Source organism: Pelophylax lessonae (genome assembly GCF_965119305.1).
Source record: "Pelophylax lessonae genome assembly, chromosome: 4".
In the NCBI taxonomy this organism is placed as follows: Eukaryota; Metazoa; Chordata; class Amphibia; order Anura; family Ranidae; genus Pelophylax; species Pelophylax lessonae.
In genome coordinates this window covers 645685569-645703675 of record NC_138771.1, presented here as the reverse complement: position 1 = coordinate 645703675, position 18107 = coordinate 645685569, and the positions used below count along the sequence as shown (strand labels likewise).

General features: G+C 39.7%; 1 protein-coding gene across 1 annotated transcript; it reads right to left on the bottom strand.

Moving 5' to 3' along the window:
- Positions 1-947: 947 nt before the first annotated feature.
- LOC309552992 (olfactory receptor 1M1-like) lies at positions 948-1772 on the bottom strand (the record flags this gene model as incomplete). Its single annotated transcript, XM_082253896.1, has 1 exon — positions 948-1772. One exon carries the CDS (start codon positions 1770-1772, stop codon positions 948-950), a length of 825 nt encoding a protein of 274 aa, XP_082110022.1.
- Positions 1773-18107: the final 16335 nt, after the last annotated feature.

Genomic DNA, 18107 nt, shown 5'->3' with positions numbered 1-18107 from the left:
TGACGTTCGCAGGGGGGTGGAACCGGTGGCAAATTTAAATGTAAAAAACACCAAACACACTGATACCATTCAAAATAAAATAAAAATTACATTAGTTTGCCCCCTAGTGCCCTTTCCTGCAGTTTTACTGTACTTTATATGTAAATAAATAAATATATATATATATATATATATATATATATATATATATATACATATATATATATATATATATATATATATATATATATACATATATATATATATATATATATACGTAAGTCTTGTGAATGAGCAGCCCAAACCAACTGTATACATTATATATATATATATATATATATATATATATATATATATATATATATATATATATATATATATGTGTATATATATATATATATATATATATATATATATATATATATATATATATATATATATATATTATATATAATATATATAATAAATGTATACAGTTGGTTTGGGCTGCTCATTCACAAGAATTACATGCAAAATAATGGTACCGCTTTCAGCACCTAAAATCCAAAAGGGAGGTTAATGAGGGGGGGGTAAATCTTCCAGAGCTGAAGTGGGTAAGCAGAATAGGGTGGGCTAGAGTAAGCAATCAAACAAAATGGTCCTTGCATGCATAACATAGATTCCTAAGCCTTCAGCAATGTAAGTCTGGATTTAAAGTCAAAGCCTCCGACTAATTTAACAGATAAATAGTCAAGGTTTGCCTAAGTAATTTAACAAATAACATCCAGGATTGTATAATCATTTTCTAAATGGGAAAAATCTTATGTAATGAATTGTAAGTTTTCAAGAAAAACTGCACATATTTGCTTATAAAAATCATTAGCTACATCTTTAACTATTTTCAAACTATGAATTTACAAATATTAACTTGATCTTATCTTGCATGCTTGGTTAAATTTTTCTCAACATTTTCTATCTACTCTTTTATTTCAGTTCATTTTAAAAGAATTGCTTATTAGTTTTCCTAAAACCTTTTTCAAGTCTTTATTCCTCAGGCTGTATATAATGGGATTTAGCAGCGGAATGACTACAGTATACAATAAGGATGGAAACTTAGAAATGTTCCATGACTGTCCCCTACTCGGAACCAAATAAACACAAACTAGAGTGCCATAATAGATGGAAACAACGGCCATGTGAGAACTGCAGGTTGAAAAGGTTTTCTTTCTTCCAGCATTGGATGAAATTTCAAAAATGGTGACTATGATATAAACATATGACACAATGATGATAAAGAATGGGATGACTACAAAAATAGCGCTTAGAGATGTCACTTCTAAACGGACAGTGGTGGTATCAGAACAGGAAAGTGCTAGAATGGGATCAAGATCACAGAAAAAGTGGTCAATGGTATCTGGCCCACAGAATTGTAATTGTGATATGGTCACGGTGTGAATTAATACTATTAAAATACTTGCCATCCAGCTTGTGATGACCATTACCCAGCAAACCCTATTGTTCATGATCAAAACATAATGCAACGGCTTACAGATGGCCAAATATCTGTCATAAGACATCACTGTCAGAAGAAGACTATCAAAAGTTTCTGAGACACCGAAGAAAAAAAACTGTGTGACACAATCAGATAATGAAATGAAGGTTCCTTTCATCAAGATAGCCTGGAGCATGTTTGGAAGAATATCAGTTGCCAGCAAGGTATCTGATAAAGACAGTTGGGTGAGGAAGAAGTACATGGGGCAATGGAGGGTTTTTCCATAGAACACCAGTGCGACGATCAAGAGGTTTCCACACATTGTCAAAAAGTAAATAGTAAAGAAGACAAAAAAGGACAAAAAATGAAAATGACCTGGGCTCTGAAAACCTAAAAGGTGGATCACATCAATTATGGTGTGATTTTTATTATCCATAGCCCATAGTAGATACAGCCGTAGTAACCAATCACAATTCATTTTATTGGGGCAAGGCTACCGGAATATCATTTCTGTTTTGTTTCAGTTGGCTGGTCATTTTGCACATTGGTAATCAGTAGATTGAAGAAAAATGTATACTATTACCTAGGGACCAAGTTTGTAATGTATAACATTTTTAGTGGTAAAAAAATCTCTGCCACAAAGTGGTTACAACCTGAGCTTGATGAGAGAGTCTTGGCGTTCCTAAAGCATTCATAGAGAATTTTTATTAATTACTTTTCTATAGGTGAGAAATTATATTTGAGTCGTTTGACAAATATCATAACGACTGTAAATGTTTCTTGGCTAGATGCTACATTTTCTCATAACAGTGTTTTGTTGCTTTTATACATAACTAGATAGAATCCTGTGGTACCACTGGGAATATAAAGTATTCTAGGATATTTTCATGGGATTTGTTGTTATTGGTATAGAGATAATTTTTTTGTAGACTTAATGATTAATTAATTAATTATTAATGATACTGAATCAACTAATCTGAGTGTTGCAGGAAGAAATGAAGACTGTCCACCTGATGCCCTGTGGGCTTCCCGTTACCGGTGTGTTTGTTGTACCATCTTGGATGACACATGTGAGATGTCCATCAGCCTATGGGCAGCTACTGCCATTCTGGTGCCGATGCCTCTCCTCTTCCGTCATGCCTACGAGGCGCTGGGCGGGACGCGTTGGGCATGCTAAGCACATTTATCACCCCCACTTGGTGTTTGTGAGGCCTTGTGGCAATTCTCATTGTGCACACCCCATACTTGGTTTTAGACTATGGTCTATAGTAGCAACACTAGGTAATCACTTATATTTTCATTTTCAATAGTTTTTATTAAGTTTTTCCAAATCAAGCAATAATAAGCAATAATAAATAAAACAGAGCCGATCGTGAACAGTACAAACAACATAGGGGGTTTCAGGGCATAGAAAAACTCATTAGACTAAGATCAAATCAAAGAGAGTACAACAGCACACATTCAACAAGGCTAGCCATGAAGACCGTTCCCATCATCATAACGATCCATGAGGCCCAGAGCGCCCGGCTCCCAACTTGGCAACAGCCACCTAGGCGCCCCGGAAGGGTGTGTGCCGCCCACCCAACCTCAATCACCGTAGGGTCATAGGGCAAGAGGATGAGCGTCACAGCAATAACTACAGCGGGGTTCAACGACCTCTATCTCTGTCATGGCAATAACTTATATTTTCTTCACCTTGAGAGCCTCTCTCCCTTTTGGTACACCCATGTCTATCTATCTATATTCACCAATATTACAATGTTATGCATTCACTTACTTCTATGGTGTTGGGTTCTATCTATTGTTCATTATCAAACATTAGTATACACTAAGTTGTATTCAATCACTTTTTTCACAAAATTGGAGCCCACACTGGTATTACCTATATACCTTCCTCTTTTCTTTCTTGGGTACCCAATATATGTGCTCAGACTCCCTGCGGGTCCCTAACACCACAGTTCCCAGAGTGGACATGTTGAGCAGCCCTCAGCTTTCAGTCTCACAGTTTCCAGACTCAACCGATATGCGAGTACACTAGGGGGATATAGGGTGGGGGATGGGTAATTGGCGCTGCCTATATGGTGGGTGTCAATAAATAGTAAATGTAGATGGTGTAAAATGTGTACTCCAAATGTGTAAAAAAAAGTGTTTTAAAATACAATATGCACTAAAAATAGATAAAATAGACAATCCACATGTAATAAAAACTCTAAGTAAATAGCAAATATTAAAGTGCTCAGTGAATGTGAAATACAAAACTGCAAGTGGATAGATAAATTAAATAAATACGGTGATGGGGACCTGAGTAAATGTGAAAAATGCGTATCAAAGGTGAGATATAAATATGTGAGGTGAATATATGAATATATGAATAGGTAAATAAATGAACACAATGATAAAGTATTAGGTGCTAGTGACACAAACGTGTTATACTAAAAACAAAGTAATAATATATTACGACAATAACCAAGTGAATATCACAAATAGTGTAGTGAAGTGCACAGCCTATGTCACTACACTATTTGTGATATTCACTTGGTTATTGTCGTAATATATTATTACTTTATTTTTAGTATAACACGTTTGTGTCACTAGCACCTAATACTTTATCATTGTGTTCATTTATTTACCTATTCATATATTCATATATTCATCTCGCATATTTATTTTCCACCTTTGATACGCACTTTTTATTTATTTAATTTATCTATCCACTTGCAGTTTTGTATTTCACATGCACTGAGCACTTTAATATTTGCTATTTACTTAGAGAGTTTTTATTACATGTGGATTGTCTATTTTATCTATTTTTAGTGCATATTGTATTTTAAAACACTTTTTTTTAACACATTTGGAGTACACATTTTACACCATCTACATTTACTATTTATTGACACCCACCATATAGGCAGCGCCAATTACCCAACCCCCACCCTATATTTCATACAGTCTTTTGACTGTAGTTCAGGGTAGGCCGCAGCCTATTTATTTCCATTCCTTGGATATCCTTAGCGCAGATTTTATTTCTTAACACTAGGGGGATAGGTTTCTCCCCTTTTCCCCTTTCCATCTTATGTACTATCCCTCCTGCTATGGGTACAATATTAGACCATATTGATTTATTTATGTGTATAAGGGGGGGAGGTTTGGGACTTAAGATGAGGCGCACAGTGGGAGTGCCGTGCGTCTCCATCCCGGTTCAATAGGTAAAAAGAGAAGGGTTGGGACTTTGAGTGAGAGACGTGAAGAGACTGGAAGGAAACAAATGACATATTTATTGGTACATACAGTACAAAATGACATACAAAGTATTGCAAAAAAATTTTTTTTTCAACATATTGAGAGAGCTGATAAGTGATCCCACAGTCCAATTACATAAAAATCAACAGAGTGGAATTCCATATATGATGGAGTATAGAGGAGTATATACAGTATCACAAACTGAATCCAAATAGTAGTAGAGTAGTAGTAGAATTTGAAAAATCATGACCTCAACGCGTTTCATGGCCCAAATCGCCACTTCATCAGGAGAGGATGTAAATAAATCTAAAAGGAATCATATAAAGAAATTGACACAGTGCTAATCATACGAATTGGAGAAAAGGGGGAGGGAGGTAAGAGGACAGAACCCCATACATACCCACACTTATTGGGCTCAGATGGTGGGTGGAAAGGAGAGTGGGTATGGTCCGTGAGTTCCCCGGGAGCTGAGGGCACACAAGGCCGGCTGGCCAGGCAGAGCGTGCCGCACACAATGGTGAGTGTGGGCTGGATGGATATGATAAAAGATCAAAGATATGTAGCAGCATGGAAGGATATCTGTCAATAATCTATATTAATAAAAGCCCTGTGTCCCTGCGTCCGTCCCTGTGTCTGTGGAAATGCGCTACTGCGCATGTGCCCAGGGACAGCCGTTGGGACGCAGAGCCTTCGGGCGGTGCTGGGTGGGCATGTACATGAGCGGATCCCCGCCCACCTTTCAGCATCCGCCTCAGGATTGGCGGATCTTCCGTTCCAGCTGGAGAGGGGGCGTACCTCTGTGGCGGAGAAGACCGCGGCTCCTGTCGGACTCGGACAACGCCTCCCGTGGTATGCAGTGTGAGCCTGCTGGAGCCCGCACCGCCGAGCTTATAGCCTGCCGGAGCCTGCACCGCCGAGCTTACAGCCTGCCATAGCCCGCACCGCTGACCTTACAGCCTGCCGGAGCCCGCACCGCCGACCTTACAGCCTGCCGGAGCCCACACCGCCGACCTTACAGCCTGCCGGAGCCCGCACCGCCGACCTTACAGCCTGCCGGAGCCCGCACCGCCGACCTTACAGCCTGCCGGAGCCCGCACCGCCGACGTACACTGAGCTGGAGACGGGACCCGGCTCCACCAGCATGTCCCCTTTCAATGCACAGTGACCAGCGTGCCCCCTTTCAATGCACAGTGACCAGCGTGCCCCCCTTTCAATGCACAGTGACTAGCGTGCCCCCCTTTCAATGCACAGTGACCAGCGTGCCCCCTTTCAATGCACAGTGACCAGCATGCCCCCTTTCAATGCACAGTGACCAGCGTGCCCCCTTTCAATGCACAGTGACCAGCGTGCCCCCCTTTCAATGCACAGTGACCAGCGTGCCCCCTTTCAATGCACAGTGACCAGCGTGCCCCCCTTTCAATGCACAGTGTCCAGCGTGCCCCCTTTCAATGCACAGTGACCAGCGTGCCCCCCTTTCAATGCACAGTGACCAGCGCTGCGTGCCTCCCTTTCAATGTAGAGTAACCAGCGTGCCCCCCTTTCAATGCACAGTGGCCAGGTTTCCCCCTTTCAATGCACAGTGACCAGCGTGACCCCTTTCAATGCACAGTGACCAGCGTGCCCCCTTTCAATGCACAATGACCAGCGTGCCCCCTTTCAATGCACAGTGACCAGCGTGCCCCCTTTCAATGCACAGTGACCAGCATGTCCCCTTTCAATGCACAGTGACCAGCGTGCCCCCTTTCAATGCACAATGACCAGCGTGCCCCCTTTCAATGCACAGTGACCAGCGTGCCCCCTTTCAATGCACAGTGACCAGCATGTCCCCTTTCAATGCACAGTGACCAGTGCTGCGTGCCTCCCTTTCAATGCACAGTGACCAGCGTGCCCCCCTTTCAATGCACAGTGACCAGCGCTGCGTGCCTCCCTTTCAATGTAGAGTAACCAGCATGCCCCCCTTTCAATGCACAGTGACCAGGGTGCCCCCTTTCAATGCACAGTGACCAGGGTGCCCCCTTTCAATGCACAGTGACCAGCGTGCCCCCTTTCAATGCACAGTGACCAGCGTGCCCCCTTTCAATGCACAGTGACCAGCGTGCCCCCCTTTCAATGCACAGTGACCAGCGCTGCGTGCCTCCCTTTCAATGTAGAGTAACCAGCGTGCCCCCCCTTTCAATGCACAGTGACCAGGGTGCCCCCTTTCAATGCACAGTGACCAGCATGCCCCCTTTCAATGCACAGTGACCAGCGTGCCCCCTTTCAATGCACAGTGACCAGCGTGCCCCCCTTTCAATGCACAGTGACCAGCGTGCCCCCTTTCAATGCACAGTGACCAGCGTGCCCCCTTACAATGCACAGTGACCAGCGTGCCCCCTTTCAATGCACAGTGACCAGCGTGCCCCCCTTTCAATGCACAGTGACCAGCACTGCGTGCCTCCCTTTCACTGTAGAGTAACCAGCGTGCCCCCCTTCAATGCACAGTGATCAGGTTTCCCCCTTTCAATGCACAGTGACCAGCGTGCCCCCTTTCAATGCACAGTGACCAGCGTGCCCCCTTTCAATGCACAGTGATCAGCGTGCCCCCTTTCAATGCACAAAGACCAGCGTGCCCCCTTTCAATGCACAGTGACCAGCATGCCCCCTTTCAATGCACAGTGACCAGCGTGTCCCCTTTCAATGCACAGTGACCAGTGCTGCATGCCTCCCTTTCAGTGCACAGTGACCAGCGTGCCCCCCTTTTAATGCACAGTGACCAGCGCTGCGTGCCTCCCTTTCAATGTAGAGTAACCAGCGTGCCCCCCTTTCAATGCACAGGGACCAGGGTGCCCCCTTTCAATGCACAGTGACCAGAGTGCCCCCTTTCAATGCACAGTGACCAGCATGCCCCCTTTCAATGCGCAGTGACCAGCGTGCCCCCTTTCAATGCACAGTGACCAGCGTGCCCCCCTTTCAATGCACAGTGACCAGCGCTGCGTGCCTCCCTTTCAATGTAGAGTGACCAGCGTGCCCCCCCTTTCAATGCACAGTGACCAGCGTGCCCCCTTTCAATGCACAGTGACCAGCGTGCCCCCTTTCAATGCACAATGACCAGCGTGCCCCCTTTCAATGCCCAGTGATGTTTTTTCATTTTTCACATTATTCTTCTGTAACATTTCTAAAGAATAAATACAATAAGATATAAATCAACTGCATGGTTGTCCACTCTTTTTTATACTGGAACAAGTCTGTTTTTACAAATGTTTGCACACATATGTTCTAGCGCCCGTTAATTTAACGGGCTTAATGTCTAGTTATATATATATAATGATAATGTAGTAGTACAGAGTATAATAAATAAATAAGAGTCACCATAGTGCTGCTACAGAATGAGATAAAAGGGGTAAGAAATTATGTATAATGATATATAATCATGTTATATGGTTATAACATAAATAAGTAAAGGATATATAGTCATTAATCTAGTATAGCATAATGGGTAAGAAATATCTAATCGTGTATAATGGTATAACATAGAAGGGTAAAGAATATGTGAGGTGCATTGCGGTATAACATAAGTGAGTAATGGATGTATTGTTGTGTATTGTAGTTCTAACATAAATGGGTATACAATATGTATTGAAATTGTGTGTATTGAAATATGACATAATTGGATAGAGGAAATATAGTCGTGTGTTGTAGTTGTGAGTGACATAAAGGAGTGAAAGGTAGGAGATTGTGTGTTGTAGTATAGCATGAATAGGTAAGGGAATAGGGTGTTGTAAGAATATTTAATAATAAATATCTCGCGCTCGTACTTATGTCAGAATATTTATACTGCTCTGAATATAGCAGTGTATTTATTTATGGTTAATAAGCAAAGATCTGTGAAAAAGGAGAGTCTTCACCTATTGCCATAAATCACTGTCGTGAATTCTTTTTAATTGATTAATTTCTTTTTAAAAGCATATACCAATCTTAGTGAGTACAGTCTACAGCGTGGAATATATATAAAAATATTTATTCTCAAGACATGCAAACACGATATATGATCAAACAAGAAGTGACACAAAAAGATAACTTCTACATAAAAATGCTAACTTCAAATAATCAATGCAATGTGATGTTTAGCTCAATAATGAAAGTGAAAGTAAAACAAAGTGAAAGTGAAACCAAAACTAAAGCAAGATTACCATTTCTTCCCAGGTATAGTATAAGCCATAAATTAATGTTCTATATAAACAGACTACAATGGTCTGCGAATCACAGGGCCCAAAGTCATTCCACTGCAGAAGGAATGAGAATAAGCCATGCAAAACGGAAGACTTAAAATTGCAAATAATGCACTGAATCTGATATTAATAAAAATGTATAAAAACAAAAATCAGCTTTTTAGAGAAAAATATACCATGGTTTATACGGCTGGGATTGTAATCTCATTACCCTTAAATATGCAATATAAAACATATAAGGAAAGAATAAACAATTGTTGAATAAAATCAAATAATACAGCAAGGCATAATTACCACACTTAAGATGGTGTTACCAGAGTCCTAAGATGGATGCCAGTGAGGGAGGAGTTTCCTCCGAGTTTCAGATGAATGATGTGGATCAGGGAGTATGTCTGCATGAGTCTATTGAAAAATGTAATAGCGTGTGTGGTGTAAGTGTGAGGTGTGTTGTCAGTAGTGTAAAGTGTGTGTGTCTCATATCTGGGTTGGTCTTTTATATGGTAAGAACAAAGAGCTATAAAAATTACCATAAGTAAAACCCAGAGGGATGAAACATTATCCCTATTGGATGGGATATTCTATACCTAAACTAGTGAGGTCATAGACACACCTCTTTTGATAATTAACCCCATACTTGGATAATAAAGTTAAATGATTTCTCTATATGTGAGATTAATCATATAACACAACATAAAACTTTGTCTAGACTCCCAGTACATACATAAATGTCCACCTGTATCTCCATAATTCACCTGGGCAAGTAATGCCATTCCAATAATTATATTATTTAACACAATATCATATTTTTATATGGAAATCTGAAATTATCTCAAGACTGCACCTGGTATTTTGTCTCCAGAGGGCAGTGTTGTACCGTTCATTAGATTTTGTATTTAACATAATTTGAAACAATTACCCATCCTTCTTATCTCATGACCTCTTGACCTCTAGCTAGTGAATAGCCATTACTTATTTGGATTGTGACATAGGGCTGTCAGACATAGTCTAGGTTTGGGAATATTTACGACACCTTGAGCACTTAGACTAGACTTCTCTGAAATGAGGTAACTAGTGACGAGATACATATGTCCTTACACTTATTAGAAAAAGAATTCTAAGTAAGATTATTACTATGAAAATATAAACCCAAAATGTGATACAATATTCCTAAATATATGTGTATATGGCTTACATAATATAATAACATAATTATAGCTAATATCTTCTCACATATAATAATGTATCTATGAAAACTTATATGGTTCATCTTTAAATGTATGCTGAAAAACACTGAGCCATTGTCTATTGTTAAATACTTATAGACAGACTGAGATATCCCCCCTTAACATAGCGTCAGACTGACTAAGTTTTATCTGATCGAGATGTCAAAAGAAATCTTATTTACGATTACATAGAAATACAAAGATCTCTGTTGAAACCATAGACCCTTTGTAAGCCTGTGAGAGACATTTTGTTTAACAAGTATATATGAACTTTGTTTCACCTTAAAAACAAGATGGATCCTGTCCTGTTCAGAACCTTTTATGCATAATATGAATATACATGGCTTTTAAATCATTTTTCTTTTTTTTCTATTATTATTTTAATCAACCCCCAATAACCCCGACAGTGTGACTGCCACCAAAAAAAAATGAGAGAACAACCACGTGATGAAGTGAGGCATAATTTAGACAAATACCAAACCAAGGAAGCAGAGGGTTAAAGAGTATTGTGACTGAGAAGAAAACCAAACAGAGAAGACAGATGAAAGAGTGGTGATGACGGGTGATATCAGAGAGTAAAGCCCAGACTCCAATACATGGTGCTCCGCGTCCACCAGGAACTGCCAGATAATGTGAGCCCAGCGTCACGCTCAGTGCAGATTTATTTATGTCATTTTGCAGACTTGGATGCATCCTCCTCTGAAGAGTGGTCGGTTAACATAAAAAAGTGTCGGGCATATTTGGATGCACTCCGACCCTTTTGACGGTTCTATGCATTTTATCCATTTTGATTTTAATATACCATCCTGCATCAAGTGATCTTATCATGTTATCATGTCATGAAGGATTCGTGTTCATGACCACACCATGCTATGTGCTAAGTTGCCATGTTTGTTTTTTGTTTTTCTATGCACATGATTGGCTATATGTTATCTGTATGCTCATAGACATATAATATGTATCAATGTGATTATGTTATGCTATTTACTGTTTTATACATTAATATATACATTGCTCCCATTTTTTAGCCACGCTGCACATGCCTCATACAAAGTCCCAACCCTCTCCTTTTTGAAATGATGACTGTTTCCTAACACATATCAATGAAGCAAAAAGAATCCAAAAGGCAATATAGGATAATAAGAGAACAAAAGGCTTTGGAGAGCTCATTGGCTCAAGTTAATCTGCTCACCAAAGACAGGCTACCTTCCTGTTGTAGGTACCCAGCAGGTTACCAGAAAAAAAGGCTTGCAACAGTAGAGAAATAACCAGACCAAATGATAAAAGAGACCAAATCTGGACCAAATCTGGAGTTTTTAGTTATGCAAACCAATGAATTAAAGTGATTGTAAAGATAAAAAAATAACAAACATGTCTATATTTACCTACTCTGTGAAATGGAATTGCACAGAGCGGCCGCAAACCTTTTCTTTCCGGGTCCAATACCATGTGTGAGTCTTTTCTCACTGAATAGACTAATTATGTACTGGACATTATATAGTGTATATATAACACAAATCAACTAATTGCATCAAAATAAATGTAGTTTAATGGTTATCTTGAAAAGGAACCTTAGGACATGCCACTATTAGTTTTGTAATCAAAAAAGGGCTTTATGTCAAGTTGAACACATAAAAAAGCGATGTAGCAATTGGGAGAGAATGATCTGTCAATCGGGTAATAATAACTATAAATTGCCCATAAGACTGTGAAAAATAAAGAGTAACAATATAATGTCAAAACAGAAAGTCTAGCTGATATAAAATAACATGAATGTGACTGTGTCTGGCTGCTGGCTTTGCTGTCATTGCAGAAAATGGCTTGGGGGGGGGGGGGGCAGATCCTGGAAGATGAACAGAGGGGGCACAAAAGAGCCTTATAAAGTAGACATGCCTTTTGTTGAAACATAATATAGAAACAATAAATATTGCACTGGAAGGCTGTTAGCATGAGCCTGCAGTCTCAAGGGGAGAGAGCCAGCAGCCGCTGCTGCGCTGGTTGGCTGGAGTCTTTGCTCATATCTCCTCTTCCTGGTGTCAGGGTGCAAGAAATCTTTGGATATGGGATTTTAGGGGAAACACCTCCTATTCATCAGTCTGGTGTGATTATGGACACTTAGTGGTATTTTATATATATACTGTATATATATATTTTTTTTATTTTTTTTACATACTGTCATTAGAGCAGTTCAATGTCGCCATAATACTGTACTATTCTGGGTTGTGATCAGAGATGTATTTATTTTTTTTGCACTTTGATTGCTTATTACAATGATAATCACTGTATAAGCAATCAGTAACACTACTCAAAGGTTTAATTCATAGATTTTTTTTTACTACTGTGATGCCATAATTGGGTACAGCTGTCACATGGTACAGTTCAGCTGTGGTGACCCTGGTACCATATGATCGCTGTGACCAATCACAATGATCACAAAGTAGTACACGATTCTTCATGATTTACAGCCTTTTTATTACTGTGATTGTGATTTCTGGATTGGACACAGCGATCACATGGTACCAGAGCCACTCACAGTGACTTAGTATAAAGATCCAAGATCCAAGGTGTCCGGTGGACACAATGGTAACAGATCATACTGCTGTATTCTCTAGTGAGTGTACAAGAGTGCCGATTGCAGGAGGATGTACAGGTACATCCACTCACATGAGCTCTGCTCCCGTTCGGCTGTTTATGTATAGCGGCCAGACAGGAGGTGGTTAAAAGACCTGCTCCCCACTTACCAGTAGCTTTTAAAATGTTTTCATTGGTTTATGTCCCCCATGGAAGTACCCACCTGCCCATGTCTTTTTTTTTAACCAATTACTGGGAATTTTACTAACATTTAAATTGAAAATAATTGCAACGTTAAGCTATAAAAGATACTATATGGGGTTCAGGCGCTACAGGTATGTTCATGTTTGTGAATTTTTCAAAGTGTTCGACAAACGTCAAGCAAACTGAATTTTGCACTCATTACACTGCATGTCTTCTGCTAAAGTCAACTGAATCATCACTAAATGACCATTCAGAATTCTGCAGAGGAATGAGTACAGAGGAAGCATTATCCTGTGCTCTACAAGTACCAGCATTTTATGCGCCTCATGAAACTCAGAAAACCATATGATTTAGTTGTTCTTCTGCAGGAGCCTCAATATTCATGTTAGTGATGATGTAAGTTATCACCATTTTATATAGAGAGAAACAACCACACAAAACTGTAAAAATACATTTTCTTTAAAAAATTGTTTAAAAATAATATAAAAACATCAAAGACAATTCATAATTTGCGATGTTGGCCATAACAAATACCCATAGATAATTACCTTTGCTATATTATCCAAGAGGTTGACACGTTTCACATCTTTCAGCTACATCAACATCCAGCAACATCTGTATATGAATACCATCCTGTATTTACTGTGTCAATGTACGCATCACTTTAAAGGTATATCTTGAGGATGGTGGTAAAATATGTGGGTAGGAAACAGACTTAAGTGCTCCGGCCGTACGGCCGTTAAGGACTGCAGTGATGAATCTAGGTGCAGAGGTAGATATTCAAACGAATAAATAGCACAAATTAGTAAATAAATGGCAAAAAAGCAAATTAAATAGAATGCCCCAATAGGCCAAACCCAACTTACTTGGATATAGAAATTAGACTAGGTGTGAGTCATTCTATGTCAGCACTACAATTAGAAATTTTTGTAAGAGAATATATGACCACATTTATTACATCAGAAAAAAAAACCCTTATATACCCCAATAGGTAGACATATGTCCCTCAAACACAATCATGATACCTCTGTGGTTCAATTTGCTGTTCTTGAAAGGGTTGTTGAGGACCCAAGAGGGGGTAATTTTGATAGAAAATTGATACAGAGAGAGACAAGGTGGATATACAGTATAATCCTAATGCCACCTCTCCACCAGGTCTCAATGAAGCTTTTAGCTCAAAGCTGAGTTCACACCTAATTTGGATGCGACTGACAGCAGGGGTCTGGTGCGTTCCTGTTCTCCATTTCAGGGATGAATCAGGCCTGAATTTTTACCTGAATTCAGACCTAAAATGGAGCCAAAGACACACAAGGCTCCTGTGCAATCCACTCCACATCTCCCCAGAGATGTGTGAACCGGCTCCATTGAGAGCCGGTCACAATCTCCTGTCATGCGAATTGGATGCCCGCATCCAATTCGCGTAAGTGTGAACCCAGCCTTAAACCTTTTTTGTAGAGGAAATAGATGTTCTCAGTATAGTCATTAAAACCAAGTTTGCATTGGCATATGGCATCCAATAATTCTATAATAGTTATTATTGATATGGGATTCTTTATCTTACTGCTTCTATGTCATTGCTTTGTACTGTTTTTGTGTTATTGCGAAGTACTAGAGATGGGCAAACAGTTTGCACCACACAATGCATTCTAGGGCCCTGACTGGCTCAAGCAATGCACCTGGCTGCTGGTCAGGTGCAAGACTTTGCCCAGTTAGGGCACAAGAGCACTGTCAGAGCCCTGATTGGACAACGTTATATTATATATATGAAATATATATATATATATATATATATATATATATATATATATATATATATATATATATATATATATATATATTAATATATATTTATTCCAACAATATTAAAAACATAAATTAAACCCTTCCATGGCCATTTAAAATCTGTGAAAAAATTATTTCCATTTGCGTCTCTTCATACACAATTTGGGCTAGTACTATCACAGCTTGAGTGGTAGTCTATACATGTTTCCCCAACATTGGCTTCCTCAGCTTATCAGGATCAGCTGTCTTATCCAGTGTGCTTCAATTTGTGTACATGATTTGCACATAGAAATGTGGGAGTATTATATGATGAAAAGGGCTAACCCAGCCCTATACTGATGGGACATCAACCTTTTTCTTAGTGATATTTTCCAAATTGTGTACACCCCACCCCACCAACAAGGGAGCCCCCAGGTGGGGGAAGGTTGCCACAAAATTGTTGTGTATGAGCTAAAAATGGACCGCAAACAGTGTTCAGTAGACAGCAGGAGAGGCATAAAAGACACAAGATGGCTTCCTTCTATGAAAACCACAGGTAAAAAAAAAACACTTGACAAGATCCTCTCAAAGATAATACCAGTGAAAAGCAGTGTAACGGGCCCCCAATACTTCGACCAAGTATTTCTGTCTTAGGTCTCCAGAATCCCATGTGATGCAGTGAGTATAGCCCCGAATTCCCCATAAACATCAGTCTAAGCTCGATGAAGGGTAAAACAAAGACTCTTTATTCAACAACTCACTTCCAATATATAAAGTCTTAGGTGCTTGATTACATCATATGCAAATGTATTGTATACAGAACATAACCAACATACCTGGCCATCTGGACAGAAACAATAAGTGAATGACACTGCAGGTTCAGACAGGATTAGCATTATCATAATTGACTCAACAAACAACAAGCCCAAAACATAGCTGAATACGCATTCCTAGAAGTATGAACACACACCACCTCTAAACTGATGAAAGCAGAATACATAGGCTCGCAGACTGGTCGTCTACATTTTCAACACACCTTATTATAAGTGTCTATAAAAAATGTAATAAATACTAAAACTGGAAAATATTCAGCATTGATTACATACAGCAGCGCTCAATATGTGTTTGCATATTGTAGATCATACAGTCCTCCTAAAAGAGTAATAAAATAGCCAAAAAGTCTTTGTTTGAAGAAAAACAGATTTTTCATATGGTATTGGTACTCCCAGTGCTCAATGTTCTGATCCGGCATTCACCTTCACCACACCAAAAGTGTTCCCCTTAGGAATGGGCACTCACCAGAGTTATAATGATCATGCACCTGTAAGCGTTGGTTGCTTGCACCCTTGAAAGCCAGGAACACCTCTGCTGCCACCAGATGACCACTGCACTCGAGTATCCCTCAGGGACCTCCTTGCTGCAGTGCTTCTGTTTTGCCTCCCTTCACATGTGGTGTTTGGGCTTCTCTGTTTCCCCAGAGAAGCCCAAACACCACATGTGAAGGGAGGCAAAACAGAAGCACTGCAGCAAGGAGGTCCCTGAGGGATACTTGAGTGCAGTGGTCATCTGGTGGCAGCAGAGGTGTTCCTTGCTTTCAAGGGTGCAAGCAACCAACGCTTACAGGTGCATGATCATTATAACTCTGGTGAGTGCCCATTCCTAAGGGGAACACTTTTTGTGTGGTGAAGGTGAATGCCGGATCAGAACATTGAGCACTGGGAGTACCAATACCATATGAAAAATCTGTTTTTCTTCAAATAAAGACTTTTTGGCTATTTTATTACTCTTTTAGGAGGACTGTATGATCTACAATATGCAAACACATATTGAGCGCTGCTGTATGTAATCAATGCTGAATATTTTCCAGTTTTAGTATTTATTACATTTTTTATAGACTGTTCTTATTATCACAGTAGCTGCTATCAGCAAATTTTATGAGGTTTTAATACATGGTTTTAGTATCTAACTGTATGTCATATCCCTCACAATACTAAGTACTGGGCGAGTGTTTGGAGTTTCCCGTTTCAACCACTTTTTTTTTATATTATTATAAGTGTCAATACACATCCCCACAGTAGACAATAGCTGAGTCTTATGTCGTTAGCATCTGTTTAGTCTCTCATTGTGTGAACAATGGTGATAAATGATGTAGCGCTATAGAAACATAATAGACATAAGCAGATTGTCCATCAGTCCCTAAATTAATCAAGTCCAAAAGATTGGTACATAAACATAATGTTAAGTAGATTTTTACAGAACGTGCAGTCCCAATAGTGGTCATACAGCTGACCCACCCCCACCACTCCAAGCAAAATGTGAGGATAGCCACCACCAAGGAGATAAGATTAGCCTCTTACCAGAGCACCATGATCCCCATCACAGAGATCATGAACAGCGGGGAAAACAAATCCTGGAGACAGCAAGGTAACTTACACCAGCTCCTATTGCCACCGCACCCGCTCCTCTCATAACAAATGTATATGTGGAGAGAAAACGACTTCCATGGTGTAATAACGTCAAACAAGCTTTATTCAAGTTAAAATGAACAAATGGCAACTCACATTTACAGCTAGGAAGACAGGCATGTGTCGTGGGAAGTCCTCAACATGGTATCCTACCAAAAAGATGGCCGCCGCGTCCCCTCGCTGGTAGCCACATAGCGTGCCGCATTATTGATATTTACCTTCACTTATTTATTGCACATATCACTTTGTGTTTATATTCACTGAGACTTTTTAAACCAGAATATTTTTGTCACTTTATAATATTTGCGTTCTTATTTACAGTGTTTATTGTATTCTTTGTATATAGTTATTTATATACGCACAATAGCACTTTATCTAGTGAATGCAAATTTAACCCCTTCCGTATATATATTTTCCATCTAGTAAGGCAGCGCCATTTTACCTCACCCTACCCCACAATAAGGGTTCTATGACCATGAGTCAAAGCTTTAACACAACAACAAAAATGTATCGGTAAGTAGTAAGAAGGTCTAAACTAATACACAGCAATATATCTATTGTACAGAAAAAGGGAAAAATCATGGATTACGTGAAGGAAAACAGAGTATATTACTCAAGACATTAATATTCAAACAGCAAGACAGACAATACATAGGACAAGCAAGTATACATATACGTGCTAGGAGATGTCCTGATATTTACTAGTGGTGTAGTATGAGGGTGGTTTGATGTCTCCTTTCCCTCTCTGCCAAACTTAGACTAATATAGACCTATCTCTCATAGACTTGCATGGGTCACGCATGGTTTCCTAGGTGGAGACCAAAATGGTTCAGAGTTTGGGAGTAAGAAGGTACTTCATGTATGAAGAGAATGTCACCATAAATGTAAAAAAAGGGTCACGACTTTGGGCTGAAGGTGGCTTGGGAGACACTGTGTGGCGGACATTTTTACATTGGTGTCTTATCCTTTCACCTCTGGATAATAG